This window comes from Oncorhynchus tshawytscha, linkage group LG10, assembly GCF_018296145.1.
Source record: "Oncorhynchus tshawytscha isolate Ot180627B linkage group LG10, Otsh_v2.0, whole genome shotgun sequence".
In the NCBI taxonomy this organism is placed as follows: Eukaryota; Metazoa; Chordata; class Actinopteri; order Salmoniformes; family Salmonidae; genus Oncorhynchus; species Oncorhynchus tshawytscha.
Genome location: NC_056438.1, coordinates 39,073,445 through 39,091,459, shown reverse-complemented (window position 1 = coordinate 39,091,459; position 18,015 = coordinate 39,073,445). Strand labels below are relative to the sequence as shown.

The following is an 18,015-nucleotide window of genomic DNA, read 5'->3' as shown; positions in this document are numbered from 1 at the left end:
TTTGACGATATGTGCATTTGAAAACATTTCTATGTGTAAGACAACAGTTGCCTGGCCAGCTAATGGCCTGCCCAACCCTAAACTACATTGAAACTAATTTCACACATATAATAATAGATATAGTCTGACGGGTGACAAAATGATCAATTGTCAAATTGAGAATTAAATAAATGACCAGCGCAGCGTGCATTGACAAAGGGAATTGAGCTTACCAAAAAGCATTTTCCCCTACCAGCTGTGCTGCTTCTCCGTGCAGCCCGCACAGCACAACTGGTAGGGGAAACCGCTCGAGTCGCATAAAATGGAATATAACGTTGTGTATAAAGTTCAGAAATACAGAGTTTCATGTATACAACATCTAAATCATTTTCCGTTTTTAAAGGGATGTATTTGGGTGTTTTTGGAGCCATTGTTCATGTTTTTCTGTAGCCCCCCTACTGTAGAACAAGCAATGATGTAGTCTATTGCGGATGTGGTAGGTTTCAAGTGAAATCCACCCCCCAAAAAAGTGTCTGGACCCTTCTATAACATGTAATTTACATACATTTAGATTTAGTTAAAATAGTGAACAATCCTTTGAATAAGCATATGGTCATTTTGACCATATGATGCTCGAGGTAGAAATGCTCTGAAAGTTTTAAGTAATTTATGATATCTCCAAATTACTGCTGGAGTGGAACATACACACAGTATTTAGGAAAATTCAGGGACAGGTGGGTTCAAGGTATTTATTGAAATTAAGTTACTGAAAGAAATAAAAAGTCATTACAATTGCTACGAATTGAGTATTTCGAACCATTGATGAGACCGCAAGAGAGAAAGATGAAAAAAATCTGTCAAACCAATGAAAGAGAGTAGGTTTTTAGATAACTGATAGAGAGAGCGTGAGAGCGAGAGAGAGTGAACGAGAGACTGAGGGAAAGAAAGAAAAATCGATGTCCATGGAACAGACTAAGGATGCAAAGGTACACAGCATGTTATTGAACCGTTCGGTACACCCCCCACGGTTCAATACGCACAAGTGAACCGCGGAATTACGGTATGCCTGTCATTTTCCTATAATTTCCAAAACGTGTTGATTGTGCTGAAGACTACAAGCACGTTGTACATTCAGATCCACAGAACCAGACGCGCAGCTTGTGGCCGTTACGGGGCTCCTGAGGGCTGACAAACTTTACTCCACAGCAATGTCTCAATGTAGTGACCGCAACTCCATCCCCTTTCAACAACTAATGGATGATTTGCAATGACATCTCAGTAGGAAACCTCCCTAAGAGGGGCATCATGAAGAGAGGGGAAACTAAAACAACTATTCGCTGAGCGCCAATGGCGAGCGCTAGCGAAGAGGCACCTTCCAAACACAATTTGCTATAAATTCAGAAACATAAAGAAATAATGAAAGCAGTGGGAGTATTCATAGCCAAATATCTGCAGCCCTATTCAGTGGTTACTGACTCGGGATTTCGTCACCTAATGTTTTTTTTTTTTTTTTTACCGCGTTACAATGTCCCCTCCCGCACACATTTCAGCAGCAAAGTAATTCCCAAACTCTGAAACATCACGGGGAGAAAATGAAAAGGAATTGACACAGACACCCTATCTAGCTTTCTCCACTGATAGTTGGACCTCCAGAGCAACTCTAAGCTACCTCACTGTGACGGTTCACTATGTACTGGATTGGGAGATGAAGAGCTACAGGTTGTCAAAACTAAGAAGCACTTTTAATTGTAATGTTTTCTCCCCTTCGATTTCATACAGTAGAGACAGAAACCAGGCCTAGTCAGTCAGGCTGCCATTTTTCTGAAAGGAAAGTTTGATTTGTCTATAGGCAAAATAAAGAGTTAATTGTTAATTAAAGGGTGATGTGTTTTAATTATTTTCTTAAATATAAAGATACCGAAACCGTAACGTTATAGTGGCCCACAAACTGTGATACATACAGAACCGTGGGCCCACTGTACCTGTACATTCCTAGAACAGACAGAGCTAAATATAGCGCCAGACTTTCAATAAGGCCAGAGACGGGTAAATGTGACTGTGGAGCAATGAGGGAGATGCAGCACTGTGAACGAAGAACCCACATTTGCACAATCACTCAACACATCACAAGCTTTAGTAAAGTGGACAACATCACTGGAGCAAATACCTAAAATAGCCAACCAAAGATGATTGCATCGAAAAAAAATAAACTTGTTTCTGAGTCAGCGAGCAGTGTCACCATCTTTAACGAAAGAGGAGGTGGTGGGGTAGTTCCTTATTAATTTAGTCAGATATTCAAATACACACTCGATGGCTCATGAAAATAACTTGAAGCCATGACCTAAAAATAACCAACCTACAAGACTGCCTCTGACACTTAATAGCCTTAAGCAGGGTCGTGTTCAGTAGGCAAGAAATGTTAGAAAACGGTCCGAAACTGGGTGAAGAAGTGAGGTACTATTTGGTATTTTTTTAGGATCCCCATTAGCTGTTGCGAAAGCTGCAGTTACACTTCCTGGGGTCAACACAAAACATGACATAATACAGAACATTAATAGACAAGAACAGTTTAAGGACAGAACTATACATTTTAACATATCCAATAAGAAACACTCACTTTCTGTTTAAAAACATTTAGCTGCATGTTGTTATCTAGCACCCTAATCAACACGACCCAGCTGGAGACATAGCTCTCTATCTAGCTACTTATCATATTCCTCTGACAAAGGCGGATTGAGCTCCATTAATTAGCCTTGACAGTGGCAGCGATAGCATGAATGCTAAATGCTGCAATGTATTCGGTGGCAATAGTTTCTTTATGGGGGACTTGGAAGAGTCGAGGGTAAATGCTAAATGTTGTGGAGCATATCGCAGCTAGGGGAGCCTGAGCTATGGGCTCTGTGTGGATGACATTGTCTCTAGACTATGTTCAGCTTACCTTCCTCATATACAGCGGGGTCTAAAATTATTGGATTCATTGTTAAAGATTAGTAAAAAACACTATAAAAAATGATTCATTTTGATAATACAACCAACGCAAAATAACAGTTGTTTTGAAGTTATTTACAATGTTTTAAGGGTTTATTAACTGTTTATGAAAAATGTATGTCTTCGAACACACGTCTCTTAAAATCAGCTAGACATTGGGACCTCAATAAACTGAATCAGGCATGTAAGTGCTGGGCTGGAACAAAAGCCTGCATCGCTCTATGATGTTCGGATTGTTTATCTCCTTATCTGATTGCTTATGTGGTATTGGCAGGGAGTATTGAAAATTAGCCTGTTTGCAAAATCTGGCACATTGACAGAAATGTTTATTAATGTGCTACGTCCCCATCAAACAAACCTAACAAAGTAAAGTAGAATAGTGTCTGTTTATTACACTGCAATAAGGCACAACTACCACCAACAGAGGACAGAGCAGCCAGGTCGTTCAAGACTGATGTCAAAATTGTCCTGAGGACGTCTGGAAATGCCTTATAAAAACAGCCACTAGGGGCAACGTTATTACCATCAAGTAGGCTTAGGTTTTGTAATCCAATGACTCTGGATTGCGTGTTCGATTCCTGGTTGTGTGTTCGATTCCAGTCATAGACATTTGTTTTTTATTTTAACCCTATCACAGACCTTAACCCTTACCGTAACCATTTGGAATGAGTGTCTAAACTGAACCCTTACATTAACCATTTGGAATGAGTGTCTAAACGTAATGTTCTAACCCTATCACAAACCTTATCCCTTACGTTAACCATTTGGAATAAGTGTCTAAACTTAATGTTCTAACCCTATCACAAACCTTAACCCTTACATTAACCATTTGGAATGAGTGTCTAAACTTAACCCTTACATTAACCATTTGAAATAAGTGCCTAAACTTAATAATGTTCTAACCCTATCACAAACCCTAACCCTTACCTTAACCATTTGGAATGAGTGCCTAAACTTAACTCTTAACTTCTAAAATTGACTTTTGGAGAAATGGAACGATACAGCACCAGCAACAACAAAAACACTGAAATGTTAAGTTTGGAGGAATGTAGAATAAAGTCGAATTGTGCTGCAGTGAGACTGAGAGCTTGTTGCAGTAAAGAGCTGTGGCAGAACCATTTGTGATCCATAGTGGTTTTCTATGGGGAGCTGTAATGGTGCATTGCAACTGGCCCCAGCTTGTTATTTATTCGAAGACAAACGGATGGTAACACTGTCTGTGAAAATCAATTATTGCATCAGAGCTACTTATGTGCTGCTTTACCTTTTAACACTGTCTATGAATGAAAAGATAGGGATTTTTATCACCCAAGCTAACGACTCATTCTACTAAGCATTATAAATGCAGAACTTCATTACGCAATCATAATGCATCACAAACAGGTAGTATAATGTGCAATACTGGAAGTGTTTAATTTTTTAAGTACAACTTTTTAATTCACCTTTTTCATGAACCCAACGTCTTGTTTCGATATCTTCTCCCTCTTTATCTTCAAGGCCGCCACATTAGGAATGATCCTAACAAATTAGAGAAAGATTCAAACATGAAAGATATATATAGTCGTGAAAGTCACACCCCTTGCACAGTATTAAAAAGGACTGGATTTTTCCCCTACTGATTTTCACAACCAAATCCACACTTTCAAGGTGAAAGAAAATAATTAGTGATGCACTGATATGACATTTTTGGCCAATACCGATAGCCAATATTTTTCTTGCCCCCCAAAAAACGATACTGATAACCAATATTTAAATAATATAATCACATAATAATATAGTCACATAATAATTTAATGCGTTCATCATTTTTTAAAACGTAGTTATTACACATGGATTACACTATCACTTGTATTTCATGTCACAACGATTCATCGATACATATGCTACGTACAATGCTGGTAAAGTTGCCTCGCGCACCTACAGTGCTGGTCATAAATGCTAGCTAGCTCATGGATGCAAATGGATGTGTTTTCTTCCCCCAAAACATATCAAGACGACAGTCTGATTCAGCAGCTATAGTTAGCTAGCTAACTATATAGCTAGGTGTCATCATCTAAAATAACCCTGATTTATAAGACAGTTTTTCTTTGATTAATGGTGGACGGACCCATCTATGTGAAGCTAGCCACAATAAGGATCAGCCACAATAGTGGACTTTGCATTTAGCCTTCAAAATAAAAGTATAGCATAATTCTACTATTTCTATTCATTTGCATCACTGTCAATTACATAATTTATTTTGAAGACAAACCACAAATTCCACTATTGTGCCTAATCCTTATTGTGGCTCGCTTCACAACACATAACCCGGTCCGGTCGAGTCTCACTAGCCAGATGACGCTACTGGCTGCTTATAATGTTAGTTTTGGGCAACAGGGTTAAGTAGCTGGCTAGCTATTTATTTTCATGAACTGAAATTCAATTTCAATAGGCGAACAACAAGTGGCAACCTAGCTAATATTTACTCAAGGATTTCTAAATCATTGCTAATAATAATGAAAATGACTACAGTTTGTACTGGTCATTGTTTTCAGGCTGATTATATTGGTGCTAGCTAGGTACCTCAGAAGTTGCGGTCGAAGAAATTATGCTTTATTACCAAAGTGGTACTGGCTCGTTTGTGGCCCGTATTTGTACTTATTGTACAGCTTTGACAGTGCTACTGTATCTTTTTTGACACGCAAAGACCCAAACGGCATTCCATAGTATGGGTGTCTTGAAGCTAAGAGCAGTGACACTATTACTGTTTAACTCCGGTTGGGCATCATCTGAAAAATAGCGCACTTGGTAGTGTGTACCGGTGCTCGACCAGGCTGCGAAAACCAACATCACCCACTACTTTTACTGAGCTTGAGCAATTTTGACCAAAACAATTGATCTATGTTGCTTTATGATTTGTGCAAGGTTGGTAGAATCTTATTCAAAATTATTCACAGCTGTAATGGCTGCCAAAGGTGTTTCGACCAAGTTTTAACTCTGGGGTCTTAAGACATACGCAATCAATACATCTTCATTGTATACATTTTTTTTTTACTTTGAAAGAGTAGGTTGTGTAGATCTGTAGGAAAAAAAACTATATATTTAGATAAAATTTTAAGGCAGCATAATGTGAAGACTGTGCAAGGGTTGTGTAGAATTTCAACAGGCACTGTGCATTACATTTTGGTAATTTAGCAGATGCTCTTACCCAGAGCAGCCTACAATCAAATAGCGTACAACCTCAAACCCAACAACTAAAAGCTATCGAGGGGTGTATGCACCCCTGCGGAACACCCGACACCGGCAATGGGCATTTTGACAACAGCTGTTACCTGATGCCCCGCAGCTTGGCGCGGTTGTCGTGGCGATCGATGATGTTGAGCAGGATCTCAAGGACCAACTGGCGAAGCTCGCAGTCCTCCATGAGTGAAATGGAGAAAAGTGGGTCCAGGAAGGGTGCGGGCAGCGCTGCCACCATGGTCTTGGACTTGAAACCAGAGGTCACCTGAGGTACATCAAAGGTGTCAGGGGGAAAGGTCAGTCTTGATCACAGTCTATATATATCATGTGTTAATAACACACCATGTACAATTTATGATAAAGTATACATACCATACATCTATATCATGATATACGTTTCAATTTTCCAAACATTTCTGGATAAATGTCTTGGTATATGTATATTTCATGGTTGAAGGGTGTTCGAGAGTACACTCCAGCATATTTCCACACTCCATCAATCACACGTAATTGACAGGTGTTTATTGCATCGCCACCACCGACAGACTGGCGAGTTTGCCATCATTCACAATAAACCGACTTAAACTTTGAGCTCTGCCAACACCTTTCTCTTTCAATCCGAGCGGATTTCAGATTGAGCAAAATGTCACTGCACTGTGACCCTTCTGTCTGGTCTACATGATGAGGTGACGAAAGGGAGGACACTGGTGTGTGTGTGTGTGTGTGTGTGCAGTAGCGGAATGGCAATATGGAGCACCAGGAAAATGTGCATCTGGGCGGGCCCAATGGTCCAATTATAGTGGGGGCTGAGAAGTTGAGCGACACGGGCCGGCCCACTGTTCCATCTCTTCCACCGGACCTGGCCCATTGGTCCATTCCTCCCTCTGTGCAGCGGCTGCAGTACTTAGCCCAGCCCCCTTCCCTCACATACACACTGACAGTGACATAGCCACGAGATGTTGATGTAGCTATCAATAGAAGTCAACTTACGCAAAATCCCAAATCAACATCGATAAGCAACACAGCAAAACACGTAAAGGTGGGGCTGAAAAATTAAGGGACAAAAAAGTAAAGTCCCTTGGGTCAGATGCAGCCAAATGTAGGAAATTAACTGACTTATTATGTAGTGATGCTACTAGTGCCAGTGCCAAGGCTAACGTCAATGTGCAGATAGCCCATGCAGAGGGAGATGCCGCAGCTGGAATTGTGAGCACAAGCAAAGTCTGTGCAGCCAAAGCGGTAGGCAATGGGGAGCCATCGTTACAGTTGTTGGTAATTAGCTAGCTAACCATATTAGCATAAATGTGCCATCAGTCAAAACCTGCCGTCAAGAAAACAAAGGAGATGATCATGGACTTCAGGAAACAGCAGAGGGTGCAGATGCACAATCGAGAGCATCCTGTCGGGCCGTATCACCGCCTGGTATGGAAATTGCATCGCCCACAACCGCAAGGCTCTCCAAAGGACAGTGCGGTCTGCACAACGCATCACCGGGGGCAAACTACCTGCCCACCAGGACACCTACCTACACCACCCGATGTCACAGGAAGGCCATAAAGATCATCAAGGACAACAACCACCCGAGCCACTGCCTGTTCACCCCGCTATCATCCAGAAGGCGAGGTCAGTACAGGTGCATCAAAGCTGGGACTAAGAGACTGAAAAACAGCTTCTATCTCAAGGTCATCAGACGGTTCAGCAGCCATCACTAACATTCAGAGGCTGCTGCCAACATACAGACTCAAATCTCTGGTCCCTTAAATAAATGGACTTAATAAAGGTATCTCAAGTCACTTTAAATAACACCACTTTAATAATGTTTACATATCCTACATTACTCATCTCATATGTATATACTGTATTCTATACCATCTACTGCATCTTGCCTATGGTGCACGCCATCGCTCATCCATATATTTTTATGTACAAATTCTATTCATCCCTTTACATGTGTGTGTGTGTGTAAGGTAGTTGTGAATTTGTTAGATTACTTGTTAGATATTACTGCATAGTCAGAACTAGAAGCACAAGCATTTCACTACATTTAAATTAACATCTGCTAAGCATGTGAATGTGACCAATAACATTTGATTTGAAAACAAGACATCAAGAACAAGATAAAACTAGCTGAAATGAGCCATCTACGATTCGCCACATAGCAACTATGACAAGAAGCAGCCAACTGGCCATCCAGAATCACAACAACACACTGCCTTTTGCCCCATTGAAGTGTACACATTGTTTCCCATTTATCATTCATTTTAAGCTCTATTCCTCAACTTTTGTTCAATGGGATCTACATCACATGATAAATATTTTCAGCATATTTTTACTATGCACTTGAGCTTGTGTCCTCAAAATCAAATTATATTAGTCACATACACATATTTTGCAGACTATTGCGGGTGTAGCAAAATGCTTATGTTCCTAGCTCCAACAGTACAGCAATACAGAATACATGCAAATACCCAAAATAAAAAGAAATATAGAAATATTAGAATGACCAATGTCACAGAACGGAATATAAATATATGCATTCGGGAAACAACTTGAGTTGCACCCCATTTTGCCTCAGAACAGCCTCGATTCGTCGGGGCATAGACTCTACAAGGTATAGAAAGCGTTCCACAGGGATGCTGGCCCATGTTGACTCCAATGCTTCCCACAGTTGTGTCAAGTTGGCTGGATGTCCTTGGAATGGTGAACGATTCTTGATATACAGGGGAAACTGTTGAGCATGAAAAACCCAGCAGCGTTCTAGTTCTTGACACACTCAAAGCGGTGCGCCTGGCACATATTACCATACCCTGTTTAAAGGCAATTAAATCTATAGTCTTGCCCATTCACCCTCAATGGCACACACACAATCCATGTCTCAAGACTTAAAAGCCTTCTTTAACTTCTCTTCCCCTTCATCTACACAGATTGAAGTGGATTTAACAGGTGACATCAATAAGGGGTCATAGACTGACCAGGTGAAAGCTATGTCATGGAAAGGGCAAATGTTTTGTACACTCAGTGTATATGATGGTGTGTGCTGCCATCCTGTTAGAAGGTAAAATATTATTTTATTACAATGGTTAAGATGTATTTTCATTGTGTTCAATGGTGTTATTTGCCCCCTAGTGGAGCTTTCTGGTACTTAGACTGTACGCAAACAGGAAGTAGAGAATTGTTCCGCACGCATAGAAGCAGCTAAAAACAACGCTACGGTGCAGGTCTTTCAGTGTAGTTATTTCCTGTCACGATTCAGCCTTGGAAAATATTTGTTTGTAAGTTCGATTCAAGCATTTAGCTAATAATGATCATTTTGTTATTGATAGAGTTGCTTACATATCAATGTTGGTTGGTTGCATTTACTCACACGAATTGCAATGCCTTTCATGTATGTAGTTAGCTGTATTACTTTGCTCGTGCGTCATACAAACAAATTGTAAAATATACAATACTGTAGTTTTGTTACTGTTTCTAGTGTAATATGCTTTGTTATTCTACATAGATGGTTGTACATTATTAGAGTAATGAAAGGAGTTAGCCAATTACCATATGAATAACAATTAGCTATATGGTTTGGCATCATGCCACATGCATGGTACCTTAGCACGTGCTTTGTATTTATGCAACTTCAAATGTATAATGTACAGCAACAGTATGTCGGTGTGAATTAAATACTAAAGTATATTGTTTCTGTATTTTGCAGTTTCACAACAAACGTTTTCAATATATTCATTCAAGAAAAGTCACGCCTTGGGAGTTTTATTGAAGACTTAGTTGTTAGCTATCTGTCTAGTTTTGCATGGGAAAGCAACTCAAGGGCAGAATATGGTGTGTATAGACATTATGGACAGTATATGAATAGAAAAGGTGTGTTCAGCAGTAATTATATAGGATGAGCCTTGACTAGAATAAAGTATATAGATAAACTCAGCAAAAAAAGAAACGTCCCCTTTTCAGAACCCTGTCTTTCAAAGATAATTTGTAAAAATCCAAATAACTTCACAGATTTTCATTGTAAAGGGTTTAAACACTGTTTCCCATGCTTGTTCAATCAACCATTAACAATTAATGAACATGCACCTGTGGAACGGTCATTAAGACACTAACAGCTTAGAGACGGTAGGCAATTAAGGTCACAGTTATGAAAACTTAGGACACTAAAGAGGCCTTTCTACTGACTGAAAAACACCAAAAGAAAGACGCCCAGGGTCCCTGCTCATCTGCGTGAACGTGCCTTAGGCATGCTGCAAGGAGGCATGAGGACTGCAGATGTGGCCAGGGCAATAAATGGCAATGTCCGTACTGTGAGATTCCGGAGACAGTGGCAAACCACGTGTAACAACACAGGTACAGGATGGCAACAACAACTGCCCAAGTTACACCAGGAACACACCATCCCTCCATCAGTGCTCAGACTGTCCGCAATAGGCTGAGAAAGGCTGGGCTGAGGGCTTGTAGGCCACCGGCAACAACATCGCCTATAGGCACAAACCCACTGTCACTGGACCAGACAGGACTGGCAAAAAGTGCTCTTCATTGACGAGTCGCTGTTGTGTCTCACCAGGTGTGATGGTCGGATTCGCATTTATTGTCGAAGGAATGAGCGTCACACCGAGGCCTGTACTCTGGAGCGGGATCGATTTGGAGGTGGAGGGTCCATCATGGTCTGGGGCGGTGTATCACAGTATCATCAGACTGAGCTTGTCATTGCAGGCAATCTCAACACTGTGCGCTATAAGGTAGAGATCCTCATGTGGTACCCTTCCTGCAGCCTCATCCTGACATGACCCTTCAGCATGACAATGCCACCAGCCATACGGGTCGTTCTGTGTGTGATTTCCTGCAAGACAGTAATGTCAGTGTTCTGCCATGGCCAGTGAAGAGCACGGATCTCAATCCCATTGAGCACGTTTGGGACCTGTTGGATCGGGAGGGTGAGGGCTAGGGCCATTCCCCCAGAAATGTCTAGGAATTTGCAGGTGCCTTGGTGGAAGAGTGGGGTAACATCTCACAGCAATAACTGTCAAATCTGGTGCAGTCCATGAGGAAGAGATTCACTACAGTACTTAATGCAGCTGGTGGCCACACCAGATACTGTTACTTTGGATTTTGACCCCCCCCTTTGCTCAGGGACATATTACTCCATCTCTGTTAGTCAAATGTCTGTGGAACTTGTTTAGTTTATCACAGTTGTTGAATCTTATGTTCATACAAGTATTTACAGGTTAAGTTTGCTGAAAATAAATGCTGTTGATAGTGAGAGGACGCTTCTTTTTTTGCTGAGTTTATGAAGTGCGTAAAACAGTATGTAAACATTATTCAATTGACCAGTGTTCAATGACTATGTACATTGGGCAGCAGTCTCTAAGGTGTAGGTTTGAGTACCTTGTTGTAGCCTGCTAGTAACAGTGTCTAAAGTTAAGAGCAGGATATTGGGCGGAAAACGGCTAGTGGTGACTATTTAACTGTCTGATGGCCTGGAGTTGTTTTTCAGTCTCTTGGTCCCAGGTTCGATGCACCTGTACAGTCTCCTATTATTATTTTTTATTAATATTATTCATTCATTTGATCAAATGACAGGGCTGCTTCTGTGTTGTTTGTATTTTAACAATATTGGGCCTTTATAATTCAGAGGTGGCCACAGAGGTGTTTTTCCAGCCGCTCCCTTACGCCTTCAAAACACAACAACAAAGGCACATGGTATTCTACCTGTCAGTTGAAGCTGGAGTTGGACCTTAAAGTGACGAACTTCCACAGGTTTTATTTATTTATTTAACCAGGCAACTCAGTTAAGAACAAATTCTTATTTACAATAAAGGCCTACCTTGGCCAAACCCGGACGACGCTTGGCCAATCACGGCCGGTTGTGATACAGCCTGGAATCGAATCAGGGTCTGTAATGACATCTCTAGCACTGATATACAGTGCCTTAGACTGCTGCACCACTCGGGAGCCAAAGTAGGTGTAGGCTACTATGTCTTGTCATCAAAACAAAAGGCATACACAATGCATCTTAATTTGTTATATCATTGTTGTACTATTTTCAATAGGTCACCAGCAGATGCACAACCAGAACAGCCTGTTTGCATGGTGGACCATCCTGGCCTATACCCTATCTGATGTCTCTTCATTGCAGAATACCATGATTATATACAGGGCAGACTATAGGCCTCTGCGTCTGAGGCCAAACGCAGTAAGCAATACTAAGTATACATGGTATTACTTGCTGTGTAAGGCCTCAGACACAATGGCCCATGGTATACTCTTCAGTATAATCCAAAAGTCTATTTCATCATTTTGTGAAATAGACTGTGATGATACTGGAGATTATAATTTATAAAAAATATTCTAATGAGTAAACACTTGAATTTTGTTTAAAGTAAATAAAGAAACCAGACTGCAATGTCAGGTTGTTGTCCTTCTTTATGAATTATCTACTGTTATTTACATAACATAATAAACAGATATGCTGCAATTCAGTATTCTTTATTGTAAACTACCAAAGTGCTCCACAGTTCCTTTGGAAAGTATTCAGACCCTTTGACTTATTCCACATTTTGTTACAGAAATCTACACACAATACCTCATAATGACAAAGAAAAAACAGGTTTGTAGACATTTTTGCAAATGTATTAAAAATAAAAAACAGATCTTTTTATTTTATTTACACAAGTATTCAGACCCTTTGCTATGAGACTCAAAATTGAGCTCAGGTGCATCCTGTTTCCATTGATCATCCTTGAGATGTTTCTACAACTTGATTGGAATCCCCCTGTGGTCAATTCAATTGATTGTACATGATTTGGAAAATCACACACCTGTCTAGATCAGGTCCCACAGTTGACAGTACATGTCAGAGCAAAAAGGAATTGTCCGTAGAGCTCCGAGACAGGATTGTGTCGAGGTACAGATTTGCGGAAGGGTACCAAAAAAGGTCTGTTGCATTGAAGGTCCCCAAGAACACAGTGGCTTCCATCATTCTTAAATTGAAGAAGTTTGGAACCACCAAGACTCTTCCTAGAGCTGTCCACCCGGCCAAACTGAGCAATCTGGGGAGAAGGGCATTAGTCAGGTAGGTGACCAAGAACCCGATGGTCACTCTGACAGAAATCTAGGGTTCCTCTGTGGAGATGGGAGACAACCAGATATGGTTGTCCTTCTGGAAGGTTCTCCCATCTCCACAGAGGAACTCTGGAGCTCTCTAGTCTTCACCAAGTAGCTCCTCATCAAAGGCATTTTCATTCAAGAAGTCCATGATCTCATGGTCGTCCTCATCCTGCAGGCCTTCCTCTGGGATGAATGGAAGGGAATTGTGTAGTTATCAACCTGTTGGCAAGGTGACAAAAGTCAAATTGTACAATCCAAAAGGTTTGTACAAAATGTACAAAATGTACGAAAACATAACCATTTAATATCTGATAGTCCATAACTGAAATAATATACTCATGTACAGTACCAGTCAAAAGTTTGAAAATAGTAAAAATAAAGAAAAACCTATGAATGAGTAGGTGTCCAATCTTTTGACTGGTACTGTATGCCTGTAGCAAAGTCTGGCCAGCTATACCTACAGCCTGAGGTTCCATAAGCCCTATGATCTATCATAAGGGTTATATATTCATTCAACTATTTTTTAGGAATCATATCACAGATAAACATACACCCTAATGAGAGATCGTGCTCGCTAATAATCATAATAGCTACCCTCTCTCTTCTGGCTGGCAGGCTAGTAGCTACAAATCCAATTGCAGGCAAGTTAGTTTTTAGCTCCAATACCTAATGACATACTGTCAAAGAAAACATAAACATAAAAAAATGACAAGTAGGCTACCTTGGTCCGTTGAGTAATTGACTGACTGCAGCTTGAACAACAGTCAACAGGCTAGCTACCATTGGTTAGCTCACAGACTGGTAGCTATCAATCTAGCTAACATTATCTGAAGTGACACTATAGTGGCCTGGAAATATGATGACATAGCTAATGTAGGTAACTAATTAGTAGGAAATAACTTTGCCATCATTATCATGTAACCAAATTTACTTTAGAGAGACGGCAATTGCCATAGCTAGAAAAGTTCATAAAAAATAGCTAGCTAGCAATGCCAATGTTCGCTAGCTAAAATCCAGTCCTGTCCTTAAATCCTAAGCAGCTAGCTAAAGTCTTGCCAGAAGATACCGAGCCTACCGTTACGCTGGTGTACACCGAGCTGCACTGGGGTTAAAACGCAATCATGGTTACATAAAGACACCGTGGAGTCGGTGCGAGATATGGGTTGGAAAGCGTACCTCAATGCAGGCATGGGATAGGCAACTGTACTCCAACCTTTATCGACACTGTTCCATCGAGAAGATTGAAATACAGCTAGTTTTCCTAGAAAACTGCCCATTTCGTCCCCATGCTAGCTAGCAGTAGCCACAGCAGCCAGTCTTCTCGATGGAGCAGTATGGATAAAGGTACAATTCGGAGTACAGTAGCATTTCCCATCGCTGCAAAGGAACGTTTTTACGACCCATTTTCACACCGGCTCCACGGTGTCTTAACGTAACCATAATTGCGTTCCAACTCCAGTGCAGCTCAGTGTAAACAAGAGTAACGGTAGGGTCAGTATCTTGTGACAAGCTACATTTATACTCCATCACATTGATGAAAAGAGGTTTTCCTACTAATGATTTGGGACTTTTAGAAATTTCATATTTTTTCCAAGTCACTATAATGCACTTTAGACAAAATCTTCATCAGCACATGGCGGCTCAGAATGCCATTGAGTAGCTACTAGAATGTTAATTTGGGCATCAGTCCTCAAGACAACATTCAAAACAATATTGTGATGAATGATGCCACCCATGAATAGCATGTCATTTACTTATAAGATAAAAAATAAATATTTAGACACTTACTTCATGAATGGTTGATGCTGCTGCCGATTTGAAAATCAATGCGATGCTTGATGGAACTGCTGGGAAATCCACGTGTACCTAGGCTGATTTGCAATGTAGTCTGATGCCAAAGTGTGCTGTGCAGGAGGTTTGACTCAACTTCTCTGACAGTTAGATTATGAAAAATAAATCAAAGCCAAATCAGATGAAGTGATTGTTTGGAGGGAATACAGTGCAAAGTGCAAAATGTTGCACAATCTCTCTTGCTTTTGGGTGGGACCAGCACTAAAACTAGAAGGGAATATGTAAATAAACAATGAATTTAATTTAATTTATTATTATCAGATCGCCGGGTGACGTTATGCGGGTGGGCCAAAATTACATCCCACCCGAACAGGCTGAAATTCCATGTGTTTTTACACAAAAATGACAGTCATAATTTTCACGATTTCAGTGTTATTTCGACCTCATAGTGTGGAAACATCGTCCGGAAAACTGAGAAATGTTTGTTTTATGTGTTTTAAACCGCACTGCCTCTTTAAAGCCAGCCAGCCAGCCCTCCCTGAGAAGCAGCCAGACAGTGTTCCGTTCAGTGAACATTCTAGCTATTAAACTTTCTCTGTTTTGTTTTAGGCTTCAGATGGAATGTTGTTCAATCATGACAATTCAGTATGTGTTCGGTAGAACTCTTATATCAGTGTAAAGAGTTTGTGTGTATGTTTTGTAGCACTCTGAAAATAGTACAGATTTTTGTACAATAGCTTTGATGCAGCTAGGTGGTGGTATTAGGTGCTGGTGTGTAGGTGCGTGCCAGTTTTGGTGGGCCTGTCTGCATCAAAATCCAGGGCTGTTTTTTTTTTTTACCTCCCTGTGCATGTGTGTGTGTGGTGACTAGTGTCCCAGAATCATGTGTACAGAGAAAAGGTGTGTGCGCACTGTGCACATGCTCCAGTAGGAGCATCTGTATTCCTTGTGTGTACAGTACATGTTGAAGTGACGAAGTGAGAAAGAACACATAATGAGTCCCCCACCCTAACACCCCTGACCCCCACCCCCCACCTCAGACTCATAATCAGACAGTCGAGTTTGTGTTACATGTGCTGATCCCAGTTGCCAAGGACCCATCTGCAGCTGCATGGTGTTAAAAATATGTTAAAACATTCCCCTATCTCCCTAGACTTTGCAATAAGCCACCCTCCTAGCTCCCGGTCGATCATGCAGATGTCCCATGGGAAGAGGAGGAGTGTGTGACATATGCGGCATGGGAAAAATATAGGAGAATGTGCATATGTAACATGTCTGAGCGCACATACAGTATGTGTGTGTGTAAAGTATTCTCTGTGTGAACGTTTCCTCTGCCCTAGGGGCTTTTTTCCACCTGCGTATAGCCATCTCGTACAGCAGTCAGTTGAACAAGAGAGGCTTAACAGAACAGCGGGGAATATAGACTGAGCTAACCTGACAATGCGGGAGCCACACACACACACACTGGAGACACACAGGGAGTTAATTTACATTACAGGGAATGAGAGTGAATGATGACTTTCCATCCTTTAGCATTCCTTAATAGGGAGTATAATAGGGATGAGCATTTGAAATCATTTCACTATTCAAATAATATTGTAACCCATATGCATATTTACTCAGTTTATCATTAGAATACAATAACAGGGGGTGTATCACTTTAAGACAGCTTCAGACTTAACCCCATCGCGACGTCCCCCAAAGGCTAACTTTCTAGCCCTTGCTATCTGCTTGCTCTAACTGCTAGCTTGTTTAGCCCCGGTCTGCTAACTGCTAGCTTGTTTAGCCCCGCCCTACTAACTGTTAGCTTGTTAGCACAGGCCTGCTAACTGTCTGAATCGCCGCGTCCCCAGCCAGCCCAACCACTCACTGGACCCATATTTACTTAAAATCTCTTTTCGATTTTTAATTCGATTATACCTTCTGGTAACCTGCCTCACCCAATGTGAACTGGAATCGCTATTTTTTTTAATTTTTAGAACACATTCAAGAACCTCCAGAAGCTAACTAGCTACAAGCTATTTAGTCATTGTTAGCCACTGCTAGCGGCTTTTACCTTCTGCACAGCCAGCCAGTTTTTTTAGCCTGGATAATACTCGCCAGTCTAGCTTCCCTGTCCCATCCACCGCTGCCCCCTGGACACTGATCACTTGGCTACATAGCTGATGCCTGCTGGACTGTCCATTAATCACGGTACTCCATTCTGTTTGTTTATGTTTTATCTGTCGGCCACAGCCGCACTCAGGCTCTGTGTGTAGTTAATCCGACCCTCTGCCTAGTCAACGCCATTTTACCTGCTGTTGTTGTGCTAGCTGATTAGCTGTTGTTGTCTCACCTACTGTTTTAGCTAGCTCTCCCAATCAACACCTGTGATTACTGTATGCCTCGCTGTATGTCTCTCTCAAATGTCAATATGCCTTGTATACTGTTGTTCAGGTTAGTTATCATTGTTTTAGTTTACAATGGAGCCCCTAGTTCCACTCTTCATACCCCTGATACTTCCTTTGTCCCACCTCCCACACATGCGGTGACCTCACCCATTACAACCAGAATGTCCAGAGATACAATCTCTCTTATCATCACCCAGTGCCTGGGCTTACCTCCGCTGTACACGCACCCCACCATACCCCTGTCTGCGCATTATGCCCTGAATATATTCTACCATGCCCAGAAATCTGCTCCTTTTAGTCTTTGTCCCCTGCATGTCCCCAGGCACCCTCATTTGTTGACTTCTGTGATCGAAAAAGCCTTGGTTTCATGCATGTCAACATCAGAAGCCTCCTCCCTAAGTTTGTTTTACTCACTGCTTTAGCACACTCTGCTAACCCTGATGTCCTTGCCATGTCTGAATCCTGGCTCAGAAAGGCCACCAAAAATTCAGAAATTTCCATACCCAACTATAACATTTTCCGTCAAGATAGAACTGCTAAAGGG

At 41.2% G+C, this 18,015-nt stretch overlaps 1 protein-coding gene across 5 annotated transcripts in view; it reads right to left on the bottom strand.

The window, feature by feature from the left end:
- Positions 1-18,015, bottom strand: part of efr3a (EFR3 homolog A (S. cerevisiae)) — a 248,436-nt gene that overhangs the window by 32,932 nt on the left and 197,489 nt on the right. For all 5 annotated transcript variants that reach the window (XM_024419921.2, XM_024419917.2, XM_024419920.2 and 2 more), the window contains exons 14-15: positions 6,279-6,451; positions 4,410-4,485 (exon numbers count right to left, since the gene is read on the bottom strand). In XM_024419921.2, coding sequence (XP_024275689.1) covers positions 4,410-4,485; positions 6,279-6,451 — 249 coding nt within the window. The remainder of the gene's footprint in view (positions 1-4,409; positions 4,486-6,278; positions 6,452-18,015) is intronic.